Below are 25,136 nucleotides of genomic sequence, written 5' to 3'. Positions count from 1 at the left end.
GACCCATGATGTTCCAATGTCACTTGTTTTCTTGCTACTATTTCTGTCATTATATATCCTCTATTTTCCTTTCTTTTGCCAAAGTCTGCTCTTCACACTTTAATGAGCCACCCCATATAGGCCCAGGAATTACCCTCTTGACCTTGAAGAGGAAAAAAAAATAGGGGAGTTCCTGTTTGCTATCTTGACAATTTGAAGGGCAAAGTGAGTCGACATGTTTCCTTTGTCTTGGAAGCGGGACTTGTTCTCAAACAAAGTTGTACATTTAAAGATTACTTTCTTGTTTTACAGCATTGTAAAGAAGTGTGCTTTATAGTGGCAGAGCAAGCAAATCAGAGCTTATGAAATTATCGGGCTGACTGGCTTCCTGTGAGGGGTGGTAGGTGGGGGAACCTGTCAAAGGCAAACACAAGTGGACTTCCATTGATAACCCCATCTGTGCATGGTGTGCACAATGCGTCTTAGCTTTTAGAAGGCATGTCTTAATCTGCTTCAGCACATGGACAAGGTCACAAGACACAATGTCAGCAATTACAGGAAACTGTGAGCTCTTTAGCTGCTGTTGATGTACACATATAGTGTACAGGCATTCTCCCGAAAGCATATTAAGGGCCTACAATACACAATCTGCTAAGAAGCTCTCATGGTCGTGGAACTGAATTTCATCCAATACTAGCAAGAGGTCCTGCAGATTGCGTAGCGAACAATCTCACAGCCCACAGCAACCCTGTTCATTTCAAAACTCAACGACTAGTATCCCACTTTGACAGTGGAAAAGCAAGTCCACTAATAAGAACAGACTGCCTTTTACTGTACAAATATTATTATATGTTTCATTGATACCCGGTTTTTCTCCTCAATGAAGAGTCAAAGTGGTTCTCATTGTTCTCTTCTCCATTTTACCCTCACAACAACAGTATGAGGTAGATTAGGTTGAGAGTGTGTGATTGGCCCAAGGTCATCCAGCAAGCTTCTGTGGAAGAGCAGAGGTTCCAACGTACATCTTGAAGATCATAGTCCAACATTCTAACCACTACACTATGCTGGCTCTCAAAAACTGAATCACCAAAAACAATATTATTTTACCAATGACACCAAGCAAATCCCCACCTTACCTTCATTAACACTTGCTAGGTTTTGTCAGGACTTCAAAGGCTATCTGTCATAGCTGCTTCTATCAATCACATCTGCCTATCCTAATTTTTGACCTTCCTTGAGATAAATATGAATATAAGGGTCTTCACTCCTACACAGGAGCTGTGAGAAACTGCTGCACATACAGAATGGTCACACAGTTATGGAATGTGAAGTTAAGAAGGAAAAGGGGGAAAAAAGTTTGAAAGCTTTTGAGCGCTTTAGTTTTTCAACCATGTGTTAGCACTTATCAGAACAGGAAGAGAGTTTCGCTCATACAGCTTGAAGAAACTTAAGCCGAAGACGTTACACCCTGTATTGGGACAAGAACCCTTGGGAAAGAGAAAAGCTCTTTAAAGAACCAAGGGGCAAAGTCCTAAATAAAGAAAAATACCCAGAAGAGTTGAAATCATGATTGAAGAGGTCTCAGCACAAGGAAAAAAAATGAGCTGAAGGCTTTATGCAGAGAAGCCTCCTGAGACAGTCTGTGAACTTTGCTGCCCATGGTGGGTCCCAGAACTGTCTCTGTCTGTCTCACATCACACTCCTAGTCGTTTTTATTTTGCATTCCTCTCTGCACCTGGAATCCAGAACTATTCTTAAGCACCAGGGTGAAAGATGTGCAGAAAATCCAGCTTTGTAATTCAAATTCAGGCCAAAGGATCATGAGCACACAGGCCATCTTAAGAGTGTCACAAATCTATGAGTGAAGTACCACTCCTCCCTTTAGGTGCCTGGGCTGGATGGTGTGTTTGTGTTGGACATTAAGGCCTTATACATCTTGTGCCTGGTAGAACAAACAAGAAAAAAGAGCAGAGGAAAAGATCTTGCTCTAAAATCCTGACAATGCACCAAGCATTTGGAGTTCAGTGGCTTAACATTAACCAAAATATCAGAAATCAAATGTTGCAGATTCATACACATTCATTTAAAAGGTGCAGGCCTTATTTTATTTTATTTTATTGCCTGCAAAAGTACATTTGTGATTCATGAGTGAACGGTGTACAGATCCAGTAGAAAAGCTCTGCTTCCCCTCAGCTTTTTGTCACATCACAAAAAATGTGATATCTGGATTCATAGAAAGACAAACTGGTTCTCAAAGCTGCCACATATACATGAACAGTAATCAGGATTACCAAAGAACTAAGTCTGGAATGCCAGAAAGACAGCTCTGAAGATAAAAGCATGTTAAATTTTAAACAAGCGAACAATGAGTCATAGACTGGCCTGTATCAATTAGTAACTAAAATTACACAGTGTTTTCCTCTCCTGTTGGGCATATGGGACAGGGGTATGAGCAGTATTATGAGGAGTCAGGAACAAATGGATGAAAAACCAACATGCCTTTCAGGGTTTTAGGTGTTGCTCGGTAAATATAATTTGTGACCTTTGAAAAGCACATCAAAGAATTTAGCAACAGCTAAGCTTGAAGGATAATGAGGAAATATCAGGTGCTATATTTCACCACAAATGAGTAGGGTGCTACACACACTCACAAGCACAAACGGTTCTTATACCCTATGCTTTATCAGCCACCAAGTTCTTCTACCAGTAAAGGGATTTCCATTTTTAACAGTTTCACTATTATAAAGCATGCCCTACAGGAGTTTTCTTTTGCCATCTTCCCCAAGAAAGATCTTTGACAACTAAACATTCACTTATGAAATCTTAGCTACCTCTGAATCGGTAATAAAGAAATGCATCTCTGTACCACTATTAATATATCTATATCTTTCCACAAACCCAGATCACTGCAAAGATGCGTGAGAAAGTTAAATAAATTGATCCATCCTTGGCTCCCAGCTCAAACATTCTTCGCAAGTCACACCCCCACACTCTTCATTTCCAGGACAGGAAAGGTTCTGCTTGGCATACTCAGGTGTTCAGAGTTGTTTCCTATCCTGTTCTCAGGGTCTGAGAGTTTCCTGTCCTGGTGATGGATAGTTACAGAATCCTGGTTAACCAGCAGGCGGTACAATCAGCTTGCTTGGTTTCTTTCCACTCTGCGGTTGCAGCCAGGGTTTCATTTTACTCTAACATCTATATGCTTTAGCTTTGAAAAATAAAAAAAATTGAGAAACTGGAGTGGAAGGCAATAAGTAATCCCTAGGATTCTTAATAGAATCCTTGTTCCTGCTCCACTGTTTGAGATTTGGGCTGAAAATCAACTGTACCAGTGAACTGTGATTTGTGCAGCAGACTGTCTGTTCCTTGTTTGTTTTCTGCCCCCCCCCCCCCAGCAAAACTGTCCTCCCCCAAATATCCGTTCTATGACTAGGAAGCCCCTAAGGGACAGGGTCGCTCATCAAACAGTAGCTTATAAATTCGGATGACACAAGAAAACACTATCAATACAAACTGTGAAGATCAAAACTAACTACAAACTCTAGTTTGAAATCCTGGTTTGGTACCAACTAACAATCTACTCTTTTTGGGTTGTCTGCATTCAAAATCTTCACTACCATTTTGTTATGTAATTGAGCCAGCATCTTTCCAGCATGTCTTTAAAACAAAAGGACCAAAGGCTGTACATGCAATTTTCTGAAGCAGCATCCACACTGAGTTATGCCACAATTCTTAGAAGTGTAATGAACATCTGTATCCTCGCCAGCCTGGCCTTTCTGTTGTCTTAAATCTGCATTACACAATAATGCACAAAAGATTCTTTATCATTTGCATGCAGTCCACAGAATGTCCACTGAGCATCCCAGCTGCCAGGTTATCCATCGATGAACTGGGCATTCAGGAAGACATCTAATAGTCTAAGAAAAGGAAGTCTCTGTATTTAGAAAGATATTTAGTACTATGGCTCGTTTGAGGATGCAGTGCTCTAGTTTTGACCCCACTGCACAAGAATTCCAACAAGGGCGCAAGACTGCATTGTTTCTTTGCCATAACGTTGTCTCCTTCCCCTTCTGTTTAATTTACAAGGAGCCCAGACAGTCTTGCGTCTTTGTTTGCAGAGTGAAAATGTCAAGAGCGGAGTTTCGTGGCTCAGCTGAGCAAATCTGCACACACGTACTCTGGATCTTTACCAAGTCAAGGACAGAGACACTTTGGTACCTGAGGCAGAAAATCCAGAAAAGCGCCCTTCATGCTACACAAATACAACAGTGACCCAAATCATCTCCAATTTGCTGTCATTTCCATTCACTGTCTCATTCCATCTGCTGGGAAGGGCAGTCTGGACAGGACATACAGCTAGACTGCCCCGAAGAAGGAAAAGGCTTTGTCTAGACAGCTCAGAAGAGGTGGCCATGCCCCATTATGTCCCATTTTTCCTATTTGCAGGGATTTGCTTACGTGGAGAAAGAGGAGGGGAAGTTTGCAACAAACCATGTTGACTGATCTGCCATTTCTGAGGCAAGCCAGGGTACCAAGAGGGCAGCCACCAACTGCAATAAGGAAAAAAAACCCATCACACAATTTTGATCTTCTATCAGCCCCATGAGTTTCTAGGCAGACATCAGCCTAAATTGCCACCGAGACTGAATAGGCAAAGTGGGGTCTGAGTTTTCAGACAAACAAAAGGAAGTATTGTGTACATTTAAAAAGCTATATGAATAGATTTTTCCCCAGCAACACTTGCCATTCCGTTCACCCTAAGGTTTTAAAAACTGCTCAGTCTGCATAATTTGTGGCTTTTGAAAACCATGCCAAGAGTTTAAAAGCTGCGGGCTATCTATTCCCCCTCAAAAGACACCAAGGAGGTGGAGGAGAAGAGTTATTACCATATTTGGCAACCAATCTGTTTCCCATGTGGACCTCCCCTTCCCCCTCCCCCCAAATTTCTGATAATTAACTGTATAAAAACATTGTGGCCAGGCTAGAAGTGTGCTGTTATCAGGATTACCAGTTAGTAGCAATGTCTGAAAACAAACTCTTGCAAGCCGCATCCATCTGCCTCACAGGAATTCCACAATGAAACTGAGGTTCCCAGTTTCCCTGCACTTAAAAGTTAAATCAGAAAAGCAGACTCATTCCTCTTGTGGGCACCAAGGGAGACTTAATCAGCAAATATTTCTATTAAACCAAGTTGCAAAACAAGCAGTGTTCTAACTTTGCGAACCACAATTCATGAGTCATTTACTTCCTCAAATACAGGAGGGAGGAAAAAGAGAGAGAGAGAGAGAGAGAGAGAGAGAGAGAGAGAGAGAGAGAGACAGAGGGAGAAAATGCTGTCTGTCCAAACTAAGCCAGGAAATATATTTTAGGATTCACCAACTGGACACAACAAAGTCTAGGACTTACCATCAAACTTTTTGTATCTGGCACTGAAGGTCGCTTGCAAATTATTGCTAAGTTCAAAAACAGCATTTCTGAAGTCATGTTTGCTCTGCTGGCTGTATTTCTCTTCCATTTCTTGAGAGCAGCATGTGTAGCTTTGTGAGCAGACTTTCAAGTGATCACCTGAAAACAAATTGAAGGTGGAAAATTATACACAGATGCATAAATCTGAGACAACAATTTAAAGCAAGGTTAGGCATGGTAGTTCCAGTGTGCAAAAGCATGGCAAAGTGGCATTTACAAAAGGAAGTTACCATACCACACAAGACAGTGTCTTCAGCCCTGCATTCTTAGGCTCTTAGAAAGCTTTGGACTTTGTACATTTAGCAGAGGAACACCTGAAGAAGTCAACTTCCAAAGAGAAATGATGACCTTATATCCGTCCCCACATCAATCTTCACCCTTTTGAAATCCAGACTTCCTTACTGAGTCAAGGAAAAGGGAATTGCTCATTAACACAGAATTGGAAACACCCCCCTCCAAACCTTAGACTGCTTCATCTCCAGACCATAAACTGGGTTGGCTGGCCGTATACTCACCTGATTCCTGCCTCAATTGCATCCTACCTAATTTCCTGCCCCACTGAAGCAGGAAACTGGCATGTTTGACCAAGCCTATCCTTTTCCATATGCAAAACTGCAAAAATAAAATTAAAAATAAATAAAACCTTGCCCTAGCTAAGGAAGTGGCTCTGTCTGCCATTCATTATTCTATGTTTAGCCACAGTCTCCAGCAAAGGACCAATGGAGAAGGACAATGCTACTTGGACACTGTAGAAGGTCTCACAGTGCCCACACCAGTATGCCAAGTAAACATTTCTAAGGCGTACTGCTTCTGTAGGGTCCAAGAAGACACATTCAATGGGCAGTTCATCACACAGAGGACTTGCTTTGCTTCAGCACTCCTCTTGGATATACTTATTCCTTCAACCTGTCGCATTGCTTGCGTGCAAGGGTTCACCAGAGCTTCCCCCTGCTCCAGTTGTAACAGCAAATTCCTCCACAGCCAGTCTTGCATATACTCAGAATGACGTATGTGACTTAAATAACAAAATAAAAAGTAAACAACTCTGCAAATAGTACACAAACACACAGGTTTCCCCCCTTGCTTGATATATACAACTTATTCTGGCTCTGCTAGCTAGAAGGACACAGTTAGCACAGAAACCTTGTTCGATACCCACCTTTGAATCTTGTTCAGTCCTTTCTCGGGAATCTGACCTTTTACAAGACTTTGCTCAACCTGGTGGAAGCCTATCTTAAGGAAACTTTTCATAAAAGCAGATTCTTAGGAAACTAAATTCTGCATCTGAAAGCCAGTTTTGTCCTTGTCCAATAACATGGTGCAACACATTCTGCCCATTGAGAATGTGATTTATTATACTAGCATACATTCAGTCTGCTGCTCAGAAAATTTAGCTTTAATAACATTAATGTATCCCACTTGTAACACACTAAGATTCAAGCACAATAAGAGGTGAATAGCAGGCTCGAAAATGACAAAAGGAATTCCTCCTTCACACTATGAATAGTTAACTTCATTGCTTCAAGAGAGGTGGTACACTGTAGTGGTAAAAAAATTTAACTGAGACTGAAGAAGTCAAGGCTTGAATCCCTGCTTGTGTCGCGAAGCTCACCATATCACAGTCATTTCCTCAGTCTCACCTGCCACAAAGACCTGCTGATCTAAGACAGTGCCCTGGGTGGGTTTTTTAAATGACTTGATAAAATTGTGGGGAAGGGTGGTTTATAAATGACAACCATGACAGCTACCCATAACCTCCAACAACAGGGATAATATACCTCTAAATGCCAGATTGCAGGGAAATGAAATCAGGGTAGAGGGTTTCTGAGCTCCAGGTGGCATCTCCCTGACTTTGGTTGGAAACAAAATCTGAACAGGATCAGTTTTGGAGTAATGCAGCACGGCAATCCTCAGGTTCTTCTAAATTGTTTCAGACTTCACCATCCTTAAGGCTGAATTGGTAGTGCTGCTTCAACTAAGCATAAACAGAGTGCTAAGTGGAAACACTAGAGGCAGTGCAGCTGTTCTACCAGCCAACAGGGCTGTGTTAGGTCCTTGGCTCTTAAGTCCGGATCCAACCTTCCTTCCTTTCAGGAAGCACTTGCTGGGATTCCTAACCCCAAATATCTTCCTCTCCTCTCAACACATCAACTTGTCTCATCATCCTTAATGGTTTACTACTTCCCCTCAGAATCAGATATAAAAAGAATCCTGGCCTGGCCTAATCCAATTTCACACTAGACTTGAGGTCGCCTTATCAAGCAGCATGAGGGCTCTCCTTATCACTGCTAATTGCCATGTTCCTCCAAAGAGAGCCACTGGTGCAATGAAGGACAACAAGAGATGTGTGAGTGGGGGGCATACCTTATATTATTGGGCATGTAGTACAGAGGCATACAAGTCAGATGAGTTGGAACTTCACTCTGTTAAAGGTTTAGCATTGGTGTTTTCACAATCAATAAGTGATGTGAGAAGAGAAAAACGTAACCTCTGTTATTTCAGAGGGTTTGTATGCCACCTTTTCATACATAAAATACATCCAAGGCACCATACAACAGTAGCAAAATAATGTCAGGGAGAGACTGTGCAGCTCCAAGAGGGGAAATCATCCACTTTCCCATCCCAGTAGCCCTTTTTTAAAAATATCAAATGGTTCCAAAGTGAGTAATACAGGAAGTGAGGTGGTCTGTCAAATGCGCAGAGCCTTGCTAGATTGCAGCAATGCTTCACCTTGTCCCACACAGCCTTTCCCCATAAATGGTCATCCAAGTGCCCTAAGAAGGTCCAGAAGAAAAACATGAGGCCAAAGCCTCTGTCTGCTGCCCGCCCCCAGCAAGTGTGATTCAGAGATACACTTTCTCTGAACATGGAGGTTCCATTTAGCCATCAAGGCTAACAACTTTTGATGGACCTACCCTCTTGTGAATTTAAAAGTCATTTAAGGTAGCAGCCCTCAATATATTCCATGGAAGAGAATGTCATAAATGGATGTTCTGTGTGAAGCAGCCCCTTTTTTGGATTGTTGATCTCTTGCTCATTAACTTCATTAGATGTCCCCTCTGTTCTACAGCTATGGGAAAAAGAGAAGAAGCTGTCTACATCTGCTGTAAGAATTAAGGAAAGCCTGTGACCCAGGATGCTGGAGGGTCAGCAGCCACAATGCTGCTGATGGCAAAGAGAGGATGTAAGTGTAGTTACATCTTCATGAACTACAGAGGCCATCAGAAACAGCTACAGACTTAAGAGTCGATGCAAACCAGTCCTAATCATGACCAGTTTCTACTATAGCAAGGGAAAATATAGTGAACAGCAGTTTGTAGTTATTTTACACATATTTGAAGTATAAAATATCAGCACATCGGTTTTTTTTAAAGCCATTTCTAATCTTAGTTTTTAATGCTGTTGAATTTGGATTTAACCAATACTTCATAGAGTTTAACTGCACTTATATCTGGCCTCTGTTGCTTTAGCTACCAGCTCAGCACTTGTGCACCCTGAAGGTGCCGTGTAAATAAATCAAATTGTTGGGGAAGGGTGTTTAAAAAAAGGAAAAAAATATGACTACAACTTTGTAAATGTCTTTAAAAAAGCTTTACAAGCCTGCCTTTGCCAGGTTAGTCATGGATGAGTCTGTAAGAAAAATGGATCAACTTGACTCCAGTTCACAAAAGTTGGTCACCTGATAACTTTGCTCAAACGTACAAACCTGCCTTATGCTGAATCAGGCCAGTGGTCTGCCTAGCTCAGGGGTCTGCAACTTGCGGCTCTTCAGATGTTCATGGACTACAATTCCCATCAGCCCCTGCCAGCATGGCCAATCCTGTCTACTTTGACTGGCAGCAGCTTCCCAGATCTCAGGCAGAGATGCTTCATGTCACGTGGTGGCTAAGACCTTTTACCTCAACCGGGGACTTCCTGTATGCAAATATGTGTTCTAGCACTACACACCCTTCATGATAAGCATCAGAAATTGCCTTGTATCAAGTCAGACCACTAGTCCACTTAGCTATCCCTTGTCTATTCTAACCAACAGCAGCTCTTTAGGGTCTTAGGAAGAGACAGTTTGTTCCCCAACATCTTCCGCATAAGATGATTGAACGGGAGATGTTAGAATTTGAACCTAGGACCTTCTATATGCAAAATATGCTCAACCACTGGGTCATCCAGGTCCCCCTCCCTGCTTTTAGGGGGTTGCTTACGCTCTGATTAGGGTCGCTAAACACATGGGCACATTTAATTTGGCCATTTCCTTGGCCTCTTTTCATAATAAAAATTCCATCTGATACATTACAGCAGCCCATAATACTGAAGCAAATTCTTGCAAGATTGCCAAGTGGCTATGCAACCAGCCCCTTGGATTCATTCTGCCCAGGCCAAATGAGAAGGAACTATTTTCAGCAATGTTTCTGCTGTGTGTGTTAACTCAGCTGCTGGTTGGTTGTCTGGGTCTGAAGATTATACTGTTTCTTCCATGCTAGAACTCCCTACCTCAAAACAAGAAATTCTAATTATTTCTGTGGCATGCACTCAAAATACCCCACACAACCCAAGGCTGTCTGGATTTTTAGAAAATCATTTTACTTGTTGACAGTTTAGGGCCCATGGATTTACTGCAGAGAGAACACCAGACGAGAGAGAGGGCGGGGGGGGGGGGGAGAGAGGGAGGGAGAGGGAGAGAGAGGGAGAGAGAGAGAGAGAGAGAGAGAGAGAGAGAGAGAGAGAGAGAGAGAGAGAGAGAGAGAGAGAGAGAGAGAGAGAGAAATTGATTTATGCCCTTAGGAAACTTTATTCTGGTCTGGAAATTAAAAAAAAAACTGAGAGAAACTTTGCCTTTCCATTCATTCATGCCCAAACTTCTGCAAATACTCCCTTTACAAGCCCAGCCCTGCAAACACTGTTGGTGTATGGATGGCTTCAAATAAAAGAACTATTGCTGGAACCAGTTAGAAACGCTTGTCAAAACAGGGAAGAGTAAAAAAAAAAAAAAAGGTAAAACCTGCCCTCACCAAGTTACCATGCAATTATAAGAAGTGTTCACTAAGTCCTTTAACCAAAACTCTGGGTAGATTTCAATACTATGGGATACATGAAGCTGGCAATGCTGAAGTTTGGCTGTACTTTCCAAATTTGTCACAACTGTTTCAGTGGGGGGCTCTTAAATTTTCACAATAATTGTGGTTTATTGAGCCCTACATTAGTGGTGGGAAGGTGGGAAATAAACAAATAAACTCTGTCTTCTGTGGGGTTTACTTCAAGATAAAGTGTGTAAAGTGTGTTCATGCTCCTACCCAGAACTTGGTTCTCTACATTGCTGCAAGCTACTAGAAAATGAAGTCTCACTGCCTAGTCAATAAAGATCAGGTTCAGTCATCTCTTTGGCCCCTTCCGCACACGCAAAATAATGCGTTTTCAAACCACTTTCACAACTGTTTGCAAGTGGATTTTGCTATTCCGCACAGCTTCAAAGAGCACTGAAAGCAGTTTGAAAGTGCATTATTCTGCATGTGCGGAATGAGCCTCTGTCTCTTTTACACCCTGCTACATCATCTATTTCCTCCCTTCTCTTCAAGGATCAGTACAAATAATTAGACAATCCCATTAGCTTTCTAGGTTTCCTCTGATTTCTTTTACCACATTTCTTCATGCAATCTACCCGCCCCCCCCTTCAAAAAAAGGGAGAAATCTTGGCCAAAAAAAGTCTTCCCTTCACAACAGATTTTGCAATTCTGGTTTCATCTTCTCCATTCTCATTTTGTTACACTGCCCCCTTCAACCAATCAACCAATTTTCCTTAGAGAATCATTATGCAATCACAACACCTACAACTCTACTGAGAAAACAGATGGCATTCTGGCTCTTCCAAGTTAAATGAAGGCTCCTTAGGCTGGAAGAAATTCCTCCAGTTTATTGTAGGATATACGCTCACATTAAGTAAAATTGTGGATGTTTATCCAAGCCTTAATTTGCAATAAAGGATTCCTTGGAGAGCTGTGTGTCTGCTGAGAGTACCTGTGGCTTAATGGTAGAGCATATGTTTTATGCCCAGAAGATCTCAGGTTCAATCCTTGGGATATCCCATGAGAGCTTGCCTGAAATTAAGATCTGCTTTGGAGGTCCTGCAACATGTCCCCAGGTAGGGTAGGGTTTCCAACACGAATCTGAGAAATTCCTGGAGATTTGCGGATGGAGTATGAGGAGGGCAGAGTTTGGCGAAGGGAGGAAGCTTGGTGATGATATGACATAGAGTCTACACTCAAAAGCGGATCTCTGCTATTTAGAGATAGGTGAACTTCAGGGAGGACTTCAGGCCCCACTTGGAGGTAGCAACTCTACTAACAGGTGAGGTGGGTTGCCATTTAAGATAGGTTGTCCCTAATTTCACCTTTCAAATGTTGGCCAAGGAGAAGACAAACGGTTTGGATTCATACCCCACCTTTGTCTCCTGTAAGGTGACTCAAGGCGGCTTACAAGCTCCTTTCCCTTTCTCTCCCCACAACAGATACCTTGTGAAATAGGTGGGGCTGAGAGAATTCTGAAGAACTGTGACTAGCCCAAGGTCACCAGCAGGAATGTAGGAGTGCAGAAACACATCTGGTTCACCAGATAAGCCTCTGCGACTCAGGTGGAGAGTGATGAATCAAACCCTGTTCTCCAGATTAGAATCCACCTGCTCTAATTGGAGTGATCTTTGGGGGACTTATCAGGAGAGGCAGTCCCGTAGGAATTGGTCCCAGACTGTTTTTGGCTTTGTACATTAGTACAAGAACCTTGAATCTAATTCGGTACTCCACCTGAAACCAGTGCAGCTGATGGAACACATGATCTCTGTCTTCGCTAGATTCAGTTTCAGAAGGCTCTTTTTCATCTCTTTCATCTCTGGCCAACACATCTAGGGCAGCATCCAGATGGCTGCTCATCATTAGATATAACTGGGTGTAATCAGCATACTGATGACAACCCAGTCCAAACTTCTGGATTAACCCAACAAAAAGTTGCATCCAGATGTTAAACAATATTAGCGAAAAAAATCACCCTTTGTAGGATGCCACACACCAATTAATGGTGCATGGAGAATCTCTCGCCAATAGCAACCCTCTGTCCCCCTGGAGAAAGGAGAACTGGAGAAAGGAGAACAGCCACTGCAAGGCAGTCCCCTGTACTCCTATGCCAGCAAGGCGGTTCGTCAAGATGTCATAATTGACCAAGTCGAACGCTGCTGACTGATCTAAAAGCGCCTTGGGTCATCCACCTTGGTTCAGATGTCTCAGGAGGTCATCTGTGAGAGTGGCCAGAGCTGACTCAATCCTATGGCCAGCATGGAAGCCAAAATGGAGCGGATCCAGGGCTGATGTTTCATCCAGAAATAACTGGAGCTGCTAAGTGACTGCTCTCTCAATCACCTTGGCCAGAAACAGTAATTTTGAAACTGGGGGTTAACTGGATAGATTCCCAAGGATCTAAAGATAGTTTCTTTCTGAGTAGTCACACCGTGGCCTCTTTCAATTCCTCAGGGAAGGTCCCCAACTCAAGGGACAGGTTGATAATGTTCCCTAAGGGAACCCGCACCTCATCCCCACTGGAGTTCACCAGCCAGGATGGACAAGGGTCTAAGAGGCACATGACAGGTTTAGCAGCCCCAAGTATTATCCTCACATCATTGTGAGAGAGCAGTCTAAAATGGTCCAAAATGGGACCAGAAGACAGCCAAGGGGCTTCTACATCACTATATTTATATGCACTACATCTATAATCCCCCCCATACCATTTAACAGGTGTGTTTAGGTCTACCTTCCTATACAATAAAAAAACTATTCCATAAGATTTAATTTTTAAACGTTAGCTTCGAATTTTACCAGCCTCTCTTACCCTGTAACATTCAACAGCACTCCCAAAGTTGTATTTGACAGTGAAGAAAAATTAACTTGATCCGTGACTTTGGCACTGTAAAGAGATTAAAATCTTGCTGTGAACACAAAAGGCCCTTAACAGCAGTCAGATTTACATATTAGTGGAGAATCGACTTATTTCAGCTTCAGGGAAACAAAGGCTGTTTTTGTCCACTAATGAGAAATGTCCGCTTCCGTTTGAAATGTGGGATGTTAATTTCTGGGTAGATTTTTTGATTTCCCTATGCCCTCGGTCAACTATGAGGCTGACTTAATGTCAGCAAAATCCACACAGAGTGCTCTGACTTTTTAAAACAGGAATTATTTGCCTGTTTTACAGGTCACTAGGAGGAAGCATATAAGAAGTCTACCAGATGTGGCTTTGTTCACCTCAACTTGAACTGTTCTTTTTTCCCCAACGTTTACAGGTACTCTATCTGTACCAAAATTCCTTGCTTTTCCAAAAACTTTGTTTGTAAGCTCAGACACCCTCATAAAAATACACTTTTGGTTTGAACTTAGTCTAGGGTGGTTTGCAATTTCAGGGAATAGCTTACAGCTCTCACCTATTTTTTTTACTCACTGTTCCCCACCCCCCTGACTGAACAGAAAACTATTCCCGTCAGCTACTGCTACATTCTCAATGACATTCCATAAACTCACTGACCAAAAGATGTACTTTTCAGCCTGGGGAGTGGGGGCTCGGGGGGAAGGAAGCTTGCAGAGAAAAGGAAGTTTCAATTACTTTGTGAAGTGAAGTAGAAAAATTAAGATCTGAGCAAACTTTATTAAGTATGACAAGGAAAAGGGTAGTGCTTTGGGCTTCCTGAGTGTGCATCAAGAAGACTTCTAGGGTTTCTACACAAAACCAAGAAACATGCACAAGGTTTAATAATGGAAGAGCTTTTGCATATATATTTTATAAAACATGAACCCTTTTCTAAAGATACCACTGAATTTCATAACCTTGCCATTGTGACTTGAAAAATACCTTTGATTTTGCTTCTCCCTTGTAAAAACTGTCATGCAATTTTCCATTTCCTCGTGCCAAATTCTTCCATTAAATTAAATGTATGGTTGTAACGTTAATTTTGCATCAGTGGCCCAAGGAAAAACAACAACAACAAACTGGGAATGCCAACAATGAAAGTGCGGCAAACAACACCATATGGAAAACACGAAAGGCCATACCATACATCCCTATTAAAAGCAAATATTTTTGAATTTCATTCATTTACAGCGAAGATTTGAGGCCTTTCTTTTCACACATGAAGAGGATTAAAAATGGCTTCAGAGTAGCCCCTGACCCAGTCGACGGAGCAAGCAAGAATAATTTTTTAGGAGACAAGACAGAAAAGAATTTTGTAAATTTAAGAAGGTTTCAGCAATGGATGAGCAAATCTTCTTGAACATCTAAGGCGCTGGACAAACACTTTGGGGTATTCTGCAGCCCTGAATATTTGCAATAGGCTGTCTCCTCATAAAACTGCATTAGAGTCAATTTGGTGACACTGGGCTGCAACACCACATCAAAGCTAGCTCGAGTAGGAGACACCAGGCCAAGCAGGCAAGACTAGTTTCAATCACAAGAGTAATCTCAGGTGCCAGGCACCATGGTTGTCACAGTCAGAAATCTGACAGCAGAACAGAGATAAAATTCCAGGGCAGCAACCTGAAAAGTTAATCAGAAAGTGGCCAGATCCAAGGGCACAGCCTTGGAATTATGATTGTTCATGGAATTAAAGAAGAGAGGGAAGTAAACTAGGAATTTTCAGTTGTAAAAGACAGAGGGTAATCCCTGTGGAAGTCTATACAAATTGACACCTCACTTTTCTTCCAATGAACTAAATGCAGTATAGATGGGAAATACCACTCAATATCTTCACAACAGCCCTGTGAGATAGGTTAGACTGAGACAGTGACAATTAGTGGTCCCAGTCACTCAATAAACTTCATAAATGAAAAGTATTTGAACCTAGGGCAAGTCCCAGTCCATTAAACTACACTAATATTTATTATCCACACAGTATGTTCCAGATTTGCTCAAATATATATGATCAGGGCACATTCACAGGCTAACAAAAGACCTCCAGTAGCCAAATCTCCCATGACAGTTGAATCAGTATGTTGGTTATTTAATTAAATCAAATACTGCCAATGAACACCACTCTGTAGATTGACAAGATTACAATTTTTAAATGACATTTTATTATTGTTTATTGACAACCACTGCCTTTCAAAACTGATGTCTGTTTTTAATAACTGCTATTATTTTGCTTTATTCTTTTTCTTAGTTAAATTTTTTTTCTAACAATAGGCTGTTCCTGGAGTTCCAGGAAAAAGGTCAAAGAAGAGCAAGTTGTTCACGTGAAGAGGAAGTCAAAATAATTAATTAGACCATCTTTTTAAAAGCCATTTCATTATCTCATAATAACTGCTTAACTAATTTATTTTTTTATAATTGGCATTAAGCAGTTAATGACTGTAGAGTTCTTGCTGTTGTTCTTATAAAGGCTTGAAAAATATGCAACCAATATTTGAATGGCCAACTGACCAAATCTGCATTGTGATAATTTAAAACAAAAACAAGGCCTTCAACCTGCTATTCCAGAGTCACCATTTATTAATCAAGAAACCAGCACTGATATTCACAGTTGGATGAGTTGAGGTTTACAAGATCTCCTTCAGGAAAGAGGAGTCCTTTTCAGTTGAACTACATGGGAAACTTCTAATGGACTTGTATATATTTCTGAGAAGCTGTGTGTCTGGTGCTGGACATTTCTTCTAGAAGAAGAGTTGGTTTATACATCCTGCTTTTCTCTACTGTAAGGAGTCTCAAACAGCTTACAGTTGCTCCCCCCCCACACACACATACACATACACAACAGGCACCTTGTGAGGTCGGTGAGGGTGAGAGAGTTCTGAGAAAACTGTAACTAGCTCAAGGTCACCCAGCAGGCTGCATGGGGAAGAGTGGGGAATCAAACCCAGTTTTCTAGATTAGAGTCTACCACTCACAAGCAGTTCACCATGCTTGTTCTAGAGCAGGGGTAGGGAACCTTTAACACTCAAAGAGCCATTTGGACCCGTTTTCCACGGGAAAAGAAAACACTTGGAGCCACAAATAATTTTTGACATTTAAAATAAAGATAACACTGTATATATTGGGGGTTTTTTTACCTTTTACTCCGCTCATTCTGAGAAGCGCATGGATGCGTCCGCCCTGCTGCCTGCAGGGCAGGCAAGAATGAAGCCGGCAGCTCGGCCTTGCCGGCCGCTGGGAAAGCGCCCGCCCCGCTCCAATGGGGCGGGCGAGAGGGGAAGCCCGCAGCGCAGCGCAGCCAGCCGTGGGCAGTTGGTGCGCCTGCCCTGCTGCCTGCAGGGTGGGCAAGGATGGGGCCGGCAGCTTGGCTTGTGGAGCCGCAGTGCAAGGGCAGAAGAGCCGCATGCGGCTCTCGAGCCGCAGGTTCCCTACCCCTGTTCTAGAGAAAAGCAAGCTCAGCAAACACTATTTTAAGATACAAGGAAGGAGGGGGTGAGATTGAGAAGGAAGACAGCTGGAATCCCATGACCACCTCAGCCTTGCCCATAAACTGAGGCTGTATCTGGCATTGCTAAAGGGAGTAGGTAGAAGATAGGGAACTACTACCAGTATCATCCTTGGAATCAGCACAAGTTAGCTCATAAACAGTCAGAAAAGGGGAGCAGAACAGAAGGTTTTATTCTCAGATAGACGGATAAACGTTAGTTTTGTTAGTGCATATTAACTCCTCAGCTATGTTCTATCTATCGACAACAAATTCTTGAAAGCGTTAATCCTCACTCCCAATTCTGCAACAATTGCACAATGCAGATGAGCCATAAGAGCGGGTTGTCTGACAAACCTCTTCAATGCATCCTAACATTCCTTTCCCTCTGCCTTTGCCCCCACCACTCCCATAAAGCAATCTTCTCCAGAGGGCTGCCCACGCTCCATAGGAACACACACATGAAGAGGGAAGCACATCTGTATATCGGCAAATAAGCGGGAACGATGCCCTTTGACGCACACTGCTTTGGACTTCAGCCTCGGATTCTTCAAACAGCAAGTCTTGACTAAGGGAGCCTGGGCCCGACTGAACATATTAAGCAAATTATTTTGGAGTGTGCGGGAAAGAGAGAGAAGAGTTCAACTTCCCTCTGTGCTTGAGCTTATTGTCAGGGTTATGCTGGATGCTTCCCAGATGCCTCCAAACATAGGCCTCCCTCTTCTGTCTGTCACTAGCATTTGCTGTTGTGACCTTTTCCTCTCTTCTTCCTTTCGCCATTTTCTTAACTAACACAAACTGTTGGCCATTGAAAGTTCATACACGGAAGCAGTTTTGAGCCTCTGGAGCCCCAGGCCCTAGAAAAGCAAAAGAAAATTCACTCTCCAGTTTTCACTCTCCAGTCCAGTTTTCACTTCCTTTGTTCTTGATCTTTGATTCTGTGAAAAACAAAACTTTCCAACAATTCCCAAACAAAGCCTAGATGGCTTGCAATGACTATGGACTAATTAATTAAGAAGATGGATTCAGAGGGTAGCCATTTGGACTGCAGTAGAACAGCTAGATCTGACTTCAGTAGAACCTAAGAAACCAACAAGATTTTCAGGGTACAAGCTTTTGAGAGCCAACATTCCCTCCTTCAGATACCATCAATTTATGAAGTAACCTTCAGGCAGAAACAACCTATGACCACCAAATTCTTAAATGACATTACATTTTAGAAGTGGCATTCCTCCTCTCTAACATAGGAGGGAAAACCATTTTCAAGATATTTACTGTAACACACAGATGCATCTAGTGGATTTCCAGAAACCTTGAATCCAAGATAATTTTCTAACACCTAAAACATCTGGGACATAATTTAGCAGGCTAATTTTCAACAATTCTACTTAGAAAGCACTGCTTTGAAAAATATGCCATAGTAACGTGCTACATAAACATCTCACTAATAGCCAAAAATTAGCTGAACTATAACAATTATAATATAATTATATAATACTGGCTGGGTTTAAAAATTCCTTAAGTGAATGCAAATGTAGTTTCAGTGTTACCTTTAAATAAATTCAAAGGTTTACATGGGTTATTTTTGAAACAGAATACACATATATATTCTAAGACCTATCCACAACACACACTTCATTGACAGTTAATGTTTTCCGAGTCTTAATTCCTCCCAATAAATTTTAAACACTCTTATTTTATCACTACTGATGCCCATTAAGCTACTTCATCAAAGTAACTTTCACTTGAGCTCCCTTTTCAGATCATCATCTGCCAAAGTGTTTATGTTCCTTGTTAGATCCAATATAGTTTGAACTGTATCCCGTTCCACAATTACTGGATTCCCATTTGTGAAGAACGTGGGGTGGAAAATTTGTATGGAAAAGTAAAATACCGTATATACTCATGTATAAGTCGAATTTTTCAGCACATTTTTAATGCTGAAAAAGCTCCCCTCGACTTATATGCGGGTCATTAAAATTTTGTGTGTGTTTTTACATTGCTGGCCAGCAGGGGGCGCAGTTTTTATGCTAGCGGCACTGAAATTGCAGTGAAGACACTCCTGATGATACCAGCCAAGTTTGGTAAAGTTTGGTTCAGGGGATCCAAAGTTATGGACCCCCAAATGAGGTGCCCCATCCCCCATTGTTTTCAATGGGAGCTATTAGTAGATGGGGCTACCCTTTTGAGGGTCCATAACTTTGGACCCTCTGAACCAAACTTCACCAAACCTGGCTGGTCTCATCCAGAGAGTCTCTTTATGATACCTAAGCCAGGTTTTGGAAGTTTGGGTCCAGGGGATCCAAAGTTATTGGACCCCCAAAGAGGATGCCCCATCCTCCATTGTTTACAATGGAAGCTAATAGTAGATTTTCCATTTCTGATAATTATCCCTCTTAAAATCTAAGTTGGGTTCAAGCATTTGGACATACCAGACATTGATGATGAGGAATCCAGGTTTTGGAGGATTTTAACTCTTGTATTTTAGCTTGGTTGCTGGTTGAGCTAAGGTTTTGTGTACTTTTAAAGTTATTGTTGATACCATATTGTTCTTGTTGACTCTTTTCCACTTACAGAGCCAGTTTACTGTTTTTCTTTGAAATAAATATACAAAAACATTTAACCTACTGATGCCTCAATTGATGTAATTTTATTGGCATCTATTTTTATTTTAGAAATTTACCAGCAGCTGCTGCATTTCCCACCCTCGGCTTATACGCGAGTCAATAAGTTTTCCCAGTTTTTTGTGGTAAAATTAGGAGCCTCGACTTATACGCGGGTTGACTTATACGCGAGTATATACGGTAGCAGAAACTGTCAAACATCACTGGAGGTATCATCTCAAAAATAGAAGAAGCCCTCCCCAAAAAACTACAATTTAACTACTGGCCAGCCCAATCTGGAGGGGGATCCCCCTCTGGAGCCAGCATACCCCTGCACCGGCGTGGGTGCTCAGAAGCCACTGCCATTGTACAGGTCCGCCAGCACCAACTGCTGCTCTGGCATGGCTGGGGCTGCCTGGATGTCTGTGGAGGCATCAGATGAAGCGCCAGCAGAGGGGAATTTTTCTTTCTTTTTTTACTTTTCTGGACTTCCTAACCTGCAGAAAAGTCCTTTGGAGGAGGCAGCATCAGAGGGGCGCTGTCCCTGCCCTCCAGTTCACTCTGGATTGGGCTGTAAAGCTTATACTATAATTCCATTAGGATTTCTTTAAATTTGGGCCAGAACATGAGAGATTACTTCTACAGAGAGAACTGCTGAAGTCCAGCTCACTCAGGTGACTTTGGGGAAAGGTGATCCAGCTCACTAGGGTAATAAAGTCCACTTAGTGCTTCCTTAAGGGCCAGGTTGAATCTTGAGCTAAGCAAGACTACATGCAAGGCAACAATATTCTCAGCCGTATTAGTGAGCAGCACAGAAGAGGAGTGCTCCAGGATTAGACAGGATTTCAAATGATTTCATTCTTGCTTTCCTGACCCCAAAATCTCCTTTGTGCAAATCAAACTTGAGCCCCTCGGGGATAGGGCGGTATATTAAATTAAATAAATAATAATAATAAACCTACAATTGTTTATTTTCATAACATTTTGTTGTTCCTACACAAATTCTGCCTCTAGATTGCATGTGATTTTTGGTGCACTGATAAATCAACATTATGCACATATTTCTAGTTCAAATCACTGAATACCTATACACCCCATTACTAACAACATGCTTGTTCAATAAAAACAAATTTGCAAAACCAACAGCATCAAAAAAGGATAAAAAGCTGAAAAAGCTGGCAAAAATGAAGAGGTAAAAAAGAAAGAAAATGAGGAACATTTACCAGTTCCTACCCAGAATTCCTTGTGCAGAGGTAGCAGGCGCCTCAAGCAATAAAGTAAAGAGGACCAAAGCCTTATGGTACAATTCAGCATATTCCCCCAAATCTTTTTAGGCACCAATCACAACGCCCTCTCCAGTAATCTGTGCCTGTGCGTTGGGGACAAGGGGAGCAGATACAGAGAAAGAAGCTTGCTGCAGGAGGTAACTAGAAGCATGCCCCCAGCTTTCTTTTTTGCTCCATTTCAAGAAACTGTTTCCTACAATTAATTAATAGCGCAATGAATGGATAAGGCACCACTCATTATTCTGAGGAAGCATCTCTGCTAAACAAATGCCCTTAACTATAAGCACCTATCAATGCTTCTGGCAAACTGCATGACAGATGGCAGAATGAGAGAGCCAGGATACAGCTGCAGCCACATTCCAGGCAGCATCCCAAGCAAACAACAGCAAAATATATTATGTGGGTGAAGAATACGTAAGAGCTGTGCGCACTGCACACTTCAAATGATGACATTTGGCATCTAGTCAATCAAATTCTGCATCAAGAGTAAACTTAATGCAAATGGGGAAACATCATTTCTTTTTCTCCCTTTTGTGCAACATGTTCATGATCAGTATTTGGGGTTCTGCTAATTATTATAAACACCCCAGGAGAGACTGCAGCTTTACCCCTCTCCCCAGTCGGCCATTGGTACTTCCATCCTTCCAAGCTTCCAAGACCCTAGCAAGGAATTTTCAAGGCTAGCCAGTAAGGCCTAGAAACTTGTGGGGCTTTTTAATGAACAGAAGAAGATCTGCTAAACTGAATATCACACTTTTTCTGCATTCCCACAGAATTGCCGCACAAGTGTGCACCACACAGACCTCTCTATAGGACCCTGTAAAAGGCTCCACTCTGGTTTAATCTGCCACCTCCTATTGACAGAAACCAGATCATCTTTAACAAGGAGTTGTGCTGAAACGGCTGTTTGTGTTCAAATTCCTGCCGGTCACTAACTAGCCAGCTGCTCCAACTGATGTTTCCGCACATCAGCTACGCGAGCCATCCAAACTCACACACAAATTGCTCACTGTGCTGCCCGAGAGATCGCATAATATAACCTCTGTCAGAAAAACCAATCTCTCCCTGGGCCAAGCCAGTTAACGTATTCCCTCCGGTACTAACCTAAAGCATTTCGGCTGAAAAGTAGAGGCAGAGTTTATTCAGAGGGGGGGAGGGGGGGAGAGATGGAACAAGTGAAGAGGATCATTGGAAAGGGCAAAAAGCAACTAAGACGTCACTCAGCTCTAAACTACAATGACTCTCTGTTATATGCAAGGTTATCACTTGCTCTCCCCTGCTTCTGTCCCCTCCCACAGCTCAACACATAACGCTAGGATCATTTCACTGCACATGTTAAAGAGATCAGGAGGAAGCTATGGGCTTGCACGTTCTCAGCCACAGCTAGCCCCCTCTTCTGTCTTAATCACAGTTAAAGCACACATTATCCCCTACTAACCTCTGTTTCATGCTCAGTTGTAACCAAGGAGTGCTAATCAGGTCCAAATTCTAGTTAAGAAAAATTCCAGGGTAGTATTTAACTACAATTAAATGATGCTGAGCTTAAACTGTAGTCAAAGCTGAAGAGCTGCTCCCGATTTCCTTTAAAAAACAAAACAAAACCCAAACTGTCATTGTAAGCGCCTGGAACTAAACGGGGGAAGTCAGCAAGAGGGCAAATCTAATGCCCATTACTGCAGAGTTGAAAACCAGGGCGCCTGTCAAATGGCTGGTGGTTCAAGGATCAGTGGGCACACAGCCTCGTGGGAAAGCCGATCTTAAAGCATCTTCCATAAAATCCATTTCAGGGCTGTTTTAGACAACTAGACCCAATTTGATGGGTATTAGTGGTTGGATGCTGAACTTGCAAATGGATTCCGCTGGAAAGGCAATGTGCATGGTTTGGCTTATTTGCTGTCGTGGCTATCAAGTGAAGAATGCTCATGTGTGGCAGGTTCTTCTTATCACTTGATAGACAAATTATACTTTTTGTCCAGCAAGGTATTTGGGCTAACATTTCTTGTGCTATACACAAAGTTCCTGTGAACATCTGTAAGTATTTAAGTTGAGCTATCTTCTCCTATCTCTTTCTCCACTGTTACGCAATATAACTTGTTACAAGGAGCAGAATGGGGGCCCAAATATGACAGCTCTATACAGGAAGCTTTGGGGCATTCTCCCTACAGATCACTCATGCAACAGACCCAAATGCTCCATGAAGGAATTTAGGATCTGGGGCAGGGGTAGGGAACCTGCGGCTCGAGAGCCGCATGCGGCTCTTCTGCCCTTGCACTGTGGCTCCACGAGCCAAGCCGCCGGCTTCATCCTTGCCCGCCCTGCAGGCAGCAGGGCAGGTGCACCAATTACCTGCGGATGGCTGGGCGGCGCCGCAGGCTTCCCCTCTCGCCCACCCCGTTGGAGTGGGGCGGGCGCTTTCCCGGCGGATGACGAGGCCGAGCCGCCGGCTTCATCCTTGCCCTCCCTGCAGGCAGCAGGGCAGGCGCACCAATTGTCCGTGGCCAGCTGGCCAGTGCCGCGGGCTTCCCCTCTCACCCACCCCATTCGAGTGGGGCGGGTGCTTTCCCGGCGGCCAGCAAGGCCAAGCTGCTGGCCCCATCCTTGCCCGCCCTGCGGGCAGCAGGGCAGGCGCATCCATGCGCTTCTCAGAATGAGTGGAGTAAAAGGTAAAAACCCCCAATATATACAGTGTTATCTTTATTTTAAATGACAAAAATTATTTGCGGCTCCAAGTGTTTTCTTTTCCCGTGGAAAACGGGTCCAAATGGCTCTTTGAGTGTTAAAGGTTCCCTACCCCTGATCTGGGGTATCAAAGCATGGGAGATGAAACTCCATGGGAAGCACACCCCATCCTTCTTTGCAAAAGATCATTCAGCCATGGGGCAACTTAAATTGAATTCCAAATGGCAGCCACAACATCTCAGCAAAATTCTCAAGCCAAGCAAGATGTTGTATTGAACATACAGCTGCTGCTTAAAACTCTGGACAGAGCTTCTCTTGATATTCCATATCCACCACTCTCCACTAGCCTAAAGGAACACACAATGCTGAGAGGTCAAGAGACAGGAAAGTTCTACAGAAGCAGCGTCACAACACATAACTGCCATTTACCACAGCAGGGCACATTTCATGCAACACCGGCCCTTGGCAAGATGCAAACATTCGCTTGTTTTTAGAATTACAGTACTGTTGCTTTTTTGTGTGGTTGGGAAAGCAAGCAAGAACCCTAATTTTAGGTTTTTGTCTCCCAAGCTATATAAAAATAAAGGGGGAAAAGGGGAGGGGGTAGACCAGCTTGTAAGGATCTACTCCAGTCAGGTATGAATAGTGCAGGATAAAAATTGGCCGGATAAATATACTGAAGCAATGTCACATCCTAGAGGATACATTATTCCAGTGTATCTGTTGGGTCTCTGAGAAGGCTGCCTAAGGTGGGGAGGGGGGAAGAGATTCTTAAAAGAGGGACATTTGCCACAGCATAAACAACTGCAGTAACTGTAATCATGCCATGTCTTTCCAAACCACAAATAACATGTTTGCAATCTGCTTGCACCCAGTATATGGGTAGGACTGGATAAGTACATTGGGCAGCTAGCGGCCAACTCTGCCGTCACCATTTCTCCTTCCTCTTTCCACAAAACCTCTGAAATCCCCTAATGTCCCTCCCAGTGGCTGTGTTCTTTAAAATAGCAGGGATTTTTAAAATTTATTGTTATTTTACCAAGCTTATCTACAGTTTTCTGACTTCTTCATGAAAGCTTTTCAAGCAATTCATCATCAAAAGTTTTTAAAGTATTTGGTATAAAACATTCAAGAAAATATTAAGAAACAGACGCAAGTAACCGAACAACTGTAGAGACTTGGCAGAATTACAACTTAACCATCGTGATACAAGGACTCCTCCAAATACCTGACAAAAGAGAACAGTTTTCACTTGTTCCTCAAAAGGTAATCAGTGAAGAGCACTGTCCTATTTTATAGAAGAGAACATTTCACAGCGCTATGGCAGCTACTAAAAATGCCCTGTTGGTGGCAGATGCCAATATTACATTCACCTGAGATGGGTCCTGGAGTAGAATCTCATCCATACACGTCAATAGGCAGAAACGTTCGTATGGGATGAATCCTAATACCACTATTCACGAGGCAAACCAGATGTGAGGGCAAGGGAGAGCTGAGATTGTTCTCCATTTCCAAATATTCAGGTCTCACAGAAGTCTTGGAAGACAGAGACCCGGGCACAGAAGAACTGAGAAGGGTTCACATTATGAAGCTAAAGAAATTCAGAACAGCCTCAACAAAACTTGAAACCAGGACAAAGGGACACTCCACCACCCGCCAAAGAGAAAACTCTCAGCAACTAGTGTCTTTGCTGGCCTTTGGCCGTATTAA

At 42.6% G+C, this 25,136-nt stretch overlaps 1 protein-coding gene across 1 annotated transcript in view; it reads right to left on the bottom strand.

Moving 5' to 3' along the window:
- The window catches only part of GPC4 (glypican 4), a 73,609-nt gene that overhangs the window by 30,737 nt on the left and 17,736 nt on the right, over positions 1–25,136 (bottom strand). Inside the window, exon 2 of the mRNA XM_048513985.1 lies at positions 5,386–5,544. Coding sequence (XP_048369942.1) covers positions 5,386–5,544 — 159 coding nt within the window. The remainder of the gene's footprint in view (positions 1–5,385; positions 5,545–25,136) is intronic.

This window comes from Sphaerodactylus townsendi, linkage group LG13, assembly GCF_021028975.2.
Source record: "Sphaerodactylus townsendi isolate TG3544 linkage group LG13, MPM_Stown_v2.3, whole genome shotgun sequence".
Taxonomy (NCBI): Eukaryota; Metazoa; Chordata; class Lepidosauria; order Squamata; family Sphaerodactylidae; genus Sphaerodactylus; species Sphaerodactylus townsendi.
Note: the sequence above shows the minus strand (reverse complement) of the source record. Positions and strands in the feature narration are given on the sequence as shown.